Source organism: Bolinopsis microptera, chromosome 12 (assembly GCF_026151205.1).
Source record: "Bolinopsis microptera isolate Bmic1 chromosome 12, MBARI_Bmic_1.0, whole genome shotgun sequence".
NCBI classification, from domain to species: domain Eukaryota; kingdom Metazoa; phylum Ctenophora; class Tentaculata; order Lobata; family Bolinopsidae; genus Bolinopsis; species Bolinopsis microptera.
This window is the reverse complement of record NC_087083.1, coordinates 3,683,594-3,693,459: the sequence shown is the minus strand read 5'-3', so window position 1 is coordinate 3,693,459 and position 9,866 is coordinate 3,683,594. Positions and strand designations below refer to the sequence as shown.

The window sequence follows — 9,866 nt, the reverse complement described above, 5'->3', positions numbered from 1 at the left end:
CAGCAGGTAGTGTGAAATGTAAAAGTGAGTAAACCTGCAGCAGGTAGTGTGAAATGTAAAATGTAAAAGTGAGTAAACCTGCAGCAGGTAGTGTGGTAGTACGGGTGGTGGTGGTGGCCAGGTATTGGGTGGGAACTCCCGTACTGCTCGTTATCAGCACCTGTTCTTTGGTAGGGGACACTCCCTGCAGCTGGAACACATTATATAATTAGCTATTATTTTAACACATTTAAATACAATTAGCTATTATTTTAACACATTATATAATTAGTTATTATTTTAAAACATTATATAATTAGTTATTATTTTAAAACATTATATAATTAGTTATTATTTTAAAACATTATATAATTAGTTATTATTTTAACACATTTAAACACAATTAGTTATTATTTTAACACATTATATACAATTAGTTATTATTTTAACACATTTAATAATTAGTTATTATTTTAACACATTATATATAATTAGTTATTATTTTAACACATTTAATAATTAGTTATTATTTTAACACATTATATAATTAGTTATTATTTTAACACAGTATATACAATACGTTATTATTTTAACACATTATATATAATTATTTATTATTTTAATTTTCCTAATTTTACGATATCAGTTATTTCTAATTTTTTGCTAATAATTTTTAGCAAATATTCAGAAAATTAAAGTCCAATAAAAGCTAAAATAAAAGCTGTACTGACTGTGGGGAACTGGTAAGTGAGCTGAAGATGAGGCGGGAGGATGTGTCCGGGGGTTACACAAGGTCCTGTCATTGGACCGGGCTTCATCGCAAACGTACCTGAAGTGTTATCTCTTATCAACATTCTCAATACTTGTGTGCGCAAGAGCATCAATATTCAAAATGTCACTACAATTCACACCCAGCATTCGTTAAAAATCCAAGCAGATGCTGTTTCTATTTTACTGAAAGGACGGCTTACTAGGAAAAGTCATTAGGATTGCAGCTGCTTCTTCTTTAGCCTTGTCCTCTTCCACTGGGCCACACCATTCTTGCGGACGTGATGAACCGCTTACTGGGCCGCACCATTCTTGCGGACGTGATGTACCGCTCACAGGGCCGCACCATTCTTGCGGACGTGATGTAGCTGGGCCGCACCATTCTTGCGGACGTGATGTACCGCTCACAGGGCCACACCATTCTTGCGGACGTGATGTACCGCTCACAGGGCCACACCATTCTTGCGGACGTGATGTACCGCTCACCTAGGATACGACGTTAAAGTGGGTAGGGAGGGAGATGATTCGACGTGAAACAGCACAGGGAGGGGGGAGAGAAAGAGAGAGGATGGAGGGAGGAAAGGAAGGGCAAGGAGGGGAGAGAAAGAGAGAGGAGGGATGGAGGAAAGGAAAGGCAGGGAGGGGGAGAGAAAGAGAGAGGAGGAAGGGAGGAAAGGAAAGGCAGGGGGAGAGAAAGAAAGAGGAGGGAGCGAGGAAAGGAAGGACAGGGAGGGGGAGAGAAAGAGAGAGGAGGGAGCGAGGAATGGGCAGCGAGGGGAGGCAAAGCTCACCGGTTGACGAGAGAGGTCAGGTTGTTGAGTTGATGTTACTGCTGTGTCTATCACGTCTTCAAAGGTCTCCTCACACAACAACTTCTCGTCAGACGGCTGAAGATATCAGTATTCAGTATTTTTCAGTATTCAGTATTCAGTATTTTTCAGTATTCAGTATTCAGTATTTTTCAGTATTCAGTATTTTTCAGTTTTCAGTATTCAGTATTCAGTATTTTTCAGTATTCAGTATTCAGTATTTTTCAGTATTCATTATTCAGTATTTTTCAGTATTCAGTATTCAGTATTTTTTAGTATTCAGTATTCAGTATTCAGTATTCAGTATTCAGTATTCAGTATTCAGTATTCAGTATTCAGTATTCAGTATTTTTCAGTATTCAGTATTCAGTATTTTTCAGTATTCAGTATTTTTCAGTATTCAGTATTTAGTATTTAGTATTCAGTATTCAGTATTTTTCAGTATTCAGTATTCAGTATTCAGTATTCAGTATTCAGTAACTATGTTTGTACACCGGGGTAACAATTCGGGGTCAGAAAAACCGCCGGATTTGTAAAAACCTGAGAAGAAGTCACATCTCCAGTGACAACAGAGCTCTCGACCTTAACAGTTGGCTGGTAGAGCGGGGAGGCTGCCCTCTCCTCTTTCTCCTCCTCTTCTTCTTCCTCCTCTTCTTCCTCTTCTTCCATTGGCTCTTGTTTGATTTCAGGCAGATCTTCCTGAACATTATTTCAAGCTTATTTGTAGGCTGATCCATCTTATCTCATTCTTGTTTTATTAGCGTTTAACTATGATTACTAGTAGCATAACTATGGTTACTAGTAGCGTAACTATGGTTACCAGGTTACTAGTAGCGTAACTATGGTTACTAGTAGCGTTACTATGGTTACTAGTAGTGTAACTATGGTTACCAGGTTACTAGTAGCGTAACTATGGTTACTAGTAGCGTAACTATGGTTACTAGTAGTGTAACTATGGTTACTAGTAGCGTAACTACGGTTACTAGTAGCGTAACTATGGTTACTAGTAGCGTTACTATGGTTACTAGTAGTGTTACTATGGTTATTAGTAGTGTAACTATGGTTACTAGTAGTGTAACTATGGTTACTAGTAGCGTTACTATGGTTACTAGTAGCGTTACTATGGTTACTAGGACTGTACCTGTTTGTCTAGTTCCGGCTCACTACACTCGCTAGCCGGCAGACTATTCTTGTCGTCTGAACTTGTCTCGCTGGCAGACTGCTGTTTCTTATACTTCTTGTACTTGGGAACTATCTTCCGACGATTAGGCACGTTCTGAGGGAGTTTTCATTTAAGAGTAGAGCTCGGTGGGTTCCGAGGGGGGGGTTCCGAGGGGGGGCCGAGGGGTTCCAAGGGGGGGGGGGGGGGGGGGGGGGGTCGGGGGTACCGAGGGGGGGCCGGGGGTCTGCTATACAGTGAGTCAGAGTTTCATTTGTGGAAAGTTAGGGTAAAAATCCGTGCCAGAATTCCCCGAGAGTTTCCACGCCAACTGGCGGGAGCTCTGCCCACACTACGTGCCTCGTTGTGTGAATCCGGTTTTTTTGACCCACGCCATGTGGCCCGTCACCACATGGCGTAGTGTGGACAGACATTCGGGGAATAGAGGCGTAGTGTGGGCAGACCCTCAGTTAATTTCTGTGCTGAGGATGGTCGATGGTCGTGGGCACTGGGCACGAACCAAGGACTCTTCTCCTAACCACAGCCCTAACTTTACTGGGGCTCTAGTGCACGGTTGTAAAATATAAAATAATATTTCGGAAATTACTTTGACATCTTTAGCAGGATCCAATAAGGTTCCCTTCTTCTTGTTAGACCTGGTCACTAATGAAGCGATACTGTCCTCAGTGATCCACTCGTCGTATCTGAAAACAGAGAGCTATGAGACGTGTAAATGTGGCAAAGTATAGGGGGGTTCACTATATTACTACATGTGTAAATGTGGCAAAGTATAGGGGGGTTCACTATACTACTACATGTGTAAATGTGGCAAACACTAAGTTAGAGTTTAATAAAGCAGCAGGTATGAATAGACAATATCTATTCATCATTTCAATACCTTGTACTACACAGGGGCGGGGGGCCGGGGGGGGGGGGGGGGGGGGGGGGGGGGCGGAGGGGGTCACTATACTTTTGTAGAGAACCCCCCCCCCCCCCGCACTACACCATTAACTTTATAATAAACACCAGTATATTATATATTCTATATCTATTCCTAGTCTAACCTGGTATTCCAGCCTGTATAGTGTATGTGGTATATTGGCAGCTAGTCTAACCTGGTATTCCAGCCTGTATAGTGTATGTGGTATATTGGCAGGTCTGTGCGACTGTCCACATTTTTGTCGTTTATCTTTGCCTCGTAGCTCCCACACGCTTTAGGGGCCCCGTACAACACCTTCACTCTCTGACCGAGAGAGTACTTGTGTATGTGTGGCATTTGTTCATAATCTGAGAAGAGGTTAACTTGTTTATAACTTATGTTTAGACTATATTTCATTTGTTCATAATCTGAGAGGACTTGTTTATAACTTATGTATAGACTATATTTCATTTGTTCATAATCTGAGAAGAGGTTAACTTGTTTATATAACTAATGTTTAGACTATATTTCATTTGGACACTAAGGGAAACACACAATGTTAGGCTTGAATCCTTCGTAAATAAACTACATATTAAGAGCCTCAAATTATTTGATAAGTGTTGAAAGTATTAAAACTATACCATAATACAGTTAACTTATCAGAGGAAATACTGCAAGTTGTTTTTATACTGACCGGTATAATCACTGCTAGCAGCACTCTCTCCATCCTGATCCTTTACACTGTTCCTTCTTCCTTTACTGCACGGAGTGCCCTGTGAGAGAGGCGTAGAAGGGGTGCCCTGTGAGAGAGGCGTTGTAGGGGTGCCTCGTTCCTTGGATAGCGGCGTACTGACCCTACCTCTCTTCTTTCCACCTTCCTCTGTACTCTACATAGAATATATGTCACACATCTACATTCTCCACATTTTTGTTGAGTCTAGATAAAATAAAATACCGTAGCCCACAGTACAATTTGCCCGAAATATGAAAAATAATTGATATAATATGAAACATGTAAGTGGGTATTTCTGGAGAGCTAATTAACAAGTTACCTCGCAAATAGAGCTAATTAGTAATTAACAGGTTAAGTTACCTCGCAAATAGAGCTAATTAACAAGTTACCTCGCAAATAGAGCTAATTAACAAGTTTCCTCGCAAATAGAGCTAATTAGTAATTAACAGGTTAAGTTACCTCGCAAATAGAGCTAATTAACAAGTTACCTCGCAAATAGAGGACCTCCTTTTGGATTTGCCGTCCCACTGCTCCAAGAAGGGTAGTACGTATCTACAGTAAGCATTCTTCACTGTGTGAGAGCCACTTGGAGGGATGTTTAATATGTTCATCTGGTGGGAGAACTTCTATTAAACTAGAGCTACAAGATCTAGGAAATAATCAATAATATTAATTTAAAGTAGAGCTTATATTATTTTGTATATATATTAGTTAGGGATTAACTCCTCAGAAAGGAGAATCTTTAGGTATTGAGTCAAAACAAGCGACAAACACAGTGATATTCAAGAAGATATCTCCATTCATATTCTATAGTTACACTTCTAGTAACTATAGTTACATTACTAGTAACCATAGTTACACTACTAGTTACCATAATTACACTACTAGTAACCATAGTTACACTACTATCTCGACAAACCTGAGCACATATAGACCTCCACTTCATATTCTGTGTGACAGTGTCCGGGCCCCCACACTCTGCTACAAAGCAATGCAGCTCAAACAGGTCTAGATCGTGGTAACCAACACTAGGTCTCCGTGTTATGGGACTTCCTGGCAAATAGTATCGTGGTAAAGGGATATAACATGTCGTGGTAAAGGGAGATAACATGTCGTGGTAAAGGGAGATAACATGTCGTGGTAAAGGGAGATAACATGTCGTGGTAAAGGGAGATAACATGTCGTGGTAAAGGGAGATAACATGTCGTGGTAAAGGGAGATAACATGTCGTGGTAAAGGGAGATGACATGTCGTGGTAAAAGGGGGAAAACATGTCGTGGTAAAGGGAGATAACATGTCGTGGTAAAGGGATATAACATGTCGTGGTAAAGGGATATAACATGTCGTGGTAAAGGGAGATAACATGTCGTGGTAAAGGGAGATGACATGTCGTGGTAAAGGGATATAACATGTCGTGGTAAAGGGAGATGACATGTCGTGGTAAAGGGAGATAACATGTCGTGGTAAAGGGAGATAACATGTCGTGGTAAAGGGAGATGACATGTCGTGGTAAAAGGGGGAAAACATGTCGTGGTAAAGGGAGATGACATGTCGTGGTAAAGGGATATAACATGTCGTGGTAAAGGGAGATGACATGTCGTGGTAAAGGGAGATGACATGTCGTGGTAAATGGATATAACATGTCGTGGTAAAGGGAGATAACATGTCGTGGTAAAGGGAGATAACATGTCGTGGTAAAGGGAGATAACATGTCGTGGTAAAGGGATATAACATGTCGTGGTAAAGGGAGATAACATGTCGTGGTAAAGGGAGATAGCATGTCGTGGTTAAGGGAGATAGCATGTCGTGGTAAAGGGAGATAACATGTCGTGGTAAAGGGATATAACATGTCGTGGTAAAGGGATATAACATGTCGTGGTAAAGGGAGATAACATGTCGTGGTAAAGGGAGATAACATGTCGTGGTAAAGGGAGATAACATGTCGTGGTAAAGGGATATAACATGTCGTGGTAAAGGGAGATAACATGTCGTGGTAAAGGGAGATGACATGGTGTGGTAAAGGGAGATGACATGTCGTGGTAAAGGGAGATAGGGCCCGAGATAACATGTCGTGGTAAAGGGATATAACATGTCGTGGTAAAGGGAGATAACATGTCGTGGTAAAGGGAGATAACATGTCGTGGTAAAGGGAGATAACATGTCGTGATAAAGGGAGATGACATGTCGTGGTAAAGGGATATAACATGTGGTAAAGGGAGATGACATGTCGTGGTAAAGGGATATAACATGTCGTGGTAAAGGGATATAACATGTCGTGGTAAAGGGATATAACATGTCGTGGTAAAGGGAGATGACATGTCGTGGTAAAGGGATATAACATGTCGTGGTAAAGGGAGATAACATGTCGTGATAAAGGGAGATGACATGTCGTGGTAAAGGGAGATGACATGTCGTGGTAGAGGGATATAACATGTCGTGATAAAGGGAGATGACATGTCGTGGTAAAGGGATATAACATGTCGTGGTAAAGGGAGATGAGATATCGGCAACTTCTGGGGGGCCTTAATAGCTGTCATTTTCAGTTCTTTGGAGTTAAGGCCAGCAATATGACTGTATGTCTCTTCTGAGAAGATACTTGCCTCTTCTCTAATTTCATAGTAAGAGCACGGAACATTGTTTCTAATATAATAACTTTTTATCTAGGATATTACCTTTCTTCTCCCAGTACTCATACAGACCACTGTTGAATTGTTTCTTTAATTTAGCGTTGTTCAAGTTTTCCGGCTCGGTTAGGCGAACAGTAGAATCGGTGTCAGTTTCCCAGGATATCGGCAATACTCCGGTGTCGTAGAACGCTAGCGCTTTCTCTGAAAATTAAAGATTTTAAATTAATGCACCTTATAACAATATTATAAATATATATAATAAATATATATATATTTACCTCATCATATGTTATCACTTACATCTTATCATCTGTTATCACTGTACATGTCATTCCATCACACGATCACAATCACGTACTTGCTGTTTAGTGGATGTTTTAAGTTTATTGAATAGCAGATCGATTAGTGGTGTATATATAATATAGATTTTGATTCTAATTTTAGTCGAGTATTTGAACAATTTGTTGTCGTTTAGCCATTTTTTGATTAATAAATTTTATGAGACAGTTTTCTCACATATTTACCAATTTTGTCAGCATGAATAAGAAGTTGTTACTTTGAAACGTCGTTTATCCTAACAGTGCAATATCATTTGTCGCAAATCAGAATAATCAGAAACTATTTGGAAAACCCAAAAACTGTCTATTATAACAATATGTTAGGGTCAATGGAGAGGTTACAGGTTGGTTTGATGTCAACTCGGGAACTGGGCAAGGTGATATACAGGGACCACCAGTCTTTTGTTTGAATTTTTCGGCATACCTTATGGAACTAAACAAAGTCATTAGCAAGGGGGCTTTATTACAGCTGCCAGCCCCCGGGGTAGAAGAGAAACATCTCTTGGACACTGATTACGCTGATGACATGTCATGGCCATGTTAGATAACTCAAAAGAGGGGCTGCAGGAAACCACTGACCTTCTCTGCAAATACAGTGCCTATGCGGGTCTGAAGATTAATGCTGGCAAAACACAGAGCATGGTTGTCAGCAAAAGTGCATCGCAGAGGCCGTATTCTAAAGACGACACTATGGACAATTGTCCATTGGACATCAATGTGGAAGGTCTCCCAATACAGCAGGTCAGCAATTTCACTTACTTGGGTGCAATCATCAGTGCGAATGGAACAATTGACAAAGAACTATCAGCTCGAATTCAAAAGGCCTCTGGGGCATTCTATCAGCTTAGCAGTATATGGTACAGTCGCAGCATTAAGACTCCAACTAAAATCAGGATTTACAAAGCGGCTGTGCTCACTATACTGCTTTATGGAAGTGAGGTATGGAATACCACACAGACGCAGATGAAAAGATTTGAGGTGTTCCATCATAGATGTCTGAGGAGAATCCTAAAAATCAAATGGTTTTATTATGTATCTAATGCTGATGTACTTAAGCGGGCTAACATCGCCCCTGTTGATACTTTCGTACGAGCAGCTAGACTCCGATGGTTTAGCCATGTGGTGAGGATGCCAGAAGAAAGAATACCCAACTATCTTCTGCACTGGATCCCAAAGCATGGTAAAAGGTCAAGAGGTAGACCTCGGAAAAACTGGTTGTCATGTGTCCGGGAGGATGCAGCAATCTTCACAGGTGTCGATAACATCACGATAGAAGATGCAGAACAACAAACTACAGACAGGGTTCACTGGAGAGGTCTAATACACCGGAGAAAGGAGTTACTATGTGGTGCAGGCCACTCCAACGACTAGGAGGAGACCTTTTCAATTACAAGTAAGTAAGTAAGTCTAACAATATAACAATATGATAAGTATATTAACTAAAAGGGGAGTAGCTGCCCCACTATGGGCAAGGAGTGAAGAGTAAGGAGTAAGGAGTAAGGAGTAAGGAGCAAGGAGTAAGGAGTAAGGAGTAAGGAGACAGGAGTAAGGAGTGAAGAGTAAAGAGTAAGGAGTCAGTAGTAAGGAGTAAGGAGTAAGGAGTAAGGAGTAAGGAGTGAAGAGTGAAGAGTAAAGAGTAAGGAGTGAAGAGTAAGGAGAAAAGAGTGAAGAGTAAGGAGTCAGTAGTAAGGAGTAAGGAGTAAGGAGACAGGATGTAACACTGTTATATATCTTACCTAGAGCTGGTTTCAGGACAATAATATGAGAAGAACTTGTCAGGATTGATTGCAGAGGTTCTGTCTCTCTGTCAAATCGTAACATATCCTCCTTCGGTATCGACATGCTGAAACATTATAACACTTAAAACATTTTACTTCTCTTACTTACTCTAACGTACAGATGATGCTACCAGTCTTTTTAGCAGAGTGCACGTGAGCTTAAGTTTGTTTCTACTCACAATTTGCCGGATTTAAAGCAGAGTGCAGAGTGCAGGTGAGCTAAAGTTTGTTTCTACTCACAATTTGCCGGATTTGAAGCTCCTAACGATAACCTCGCCAGGATTAGTAGCTACGAACTCGTCACACTGGCTGTGAGAGGTAATCAGTACCGGTACCAGAGTCTGCTTCTTTGAGCGGGTATCGTAGAACGCAACTTTACCTACATCCTCTTCGCTGTAGTGAGCACTTCGTCCACTGCGAGTTAACAAGTGTTCTATAAGATCGATATGATAAAAGTTGGACAGATGTCGCCAAAAATGACTCCTGTCCGACAGCGATGTCGCTATCGGACAGATGTCGCTCAATCAGAAGGCGGTTATTAACAGGTGTATCCCACTAACATGTATAATAATAAGTTTAACTGATCATACAGAATCTACTTAACTACTAGCTAAGATAGGTTAGACGTGACTGGTAAATATCAATGTTTTACCTGTCCGGACCATCGACCTTTCTTCTTTTTCTCTGCTTTTTACTCTCCAAAATAACGGGAGTCCCAAAGTTTTCAGGGTTCGTAAGTGGTAAGTGATCCAACGT

At 40.8% G+C, this 9,866-nt stretch overlaps 1 protein-coding gene across 1 annotated transcript in view; it reads right to left on the bottom strand.

The window, feature by feature from the left end:
• The window catches only part of LOC134823977 (uncharacterized), a 33,774-nt gene that overhangs the window by 5,351 nt on the left and 18,557 nt on the right, over window positions 1-9,866 (bottom strand). The window contains exons 6-20 of the mRNA XM_063835575.1: window positions 9,763-9,866; window positions 9,351-9,524; window positions 9,069-9,175; window positions 7,040-7,195; window positions 5,287-5,420; window positions 4,856-4,978; window positions 4,329-4,521; window positions 3,831-4,002; window positions 3,323-3,419; window positions 2,698-2,832; window positions 2,097-2,255; window positions 1,539-1,634; window positions 951-1,233; window positions 711-808; window positions 79-190 (exon numbers count right to left, since the gene is read on the bottom strand). Of these exons, the coding sequence (XP_063691645.1) occupies window positions 79-190; window positions 711-808; window positions 951-1,233; window positions 1,539-1,634; window positions 2,097-2,255; window positions 2,698-2,832; window positions 3,323-3,419; window positions 3,831-4,002; window positions 4,329-4,521; window positions 4,856-4,978; window positions 5,287-5,420; window positions 7,040-7,195; window positions 9,069-9,175; window positions 9,351-9,524; window positions 9,763-9,866 (2,143 nt within the window). The remainder of the gene's footprint in view (window positions 1-78; window positions 191-710; window positions 809-950; window positions 1,234-1,538; window positions 1,635-2,096; window positions 2,256-2,697; window positions 2,833-3,322; window positions 3,420-3,830; window positions 4,003-4,328; window positions 4,522-4,855; window positions 4,979-5,286; window positions 5,421-7,039; window positions 7,196-9,068; window positions 9,176-9,350; window positions 9,525-9,762) is intronic.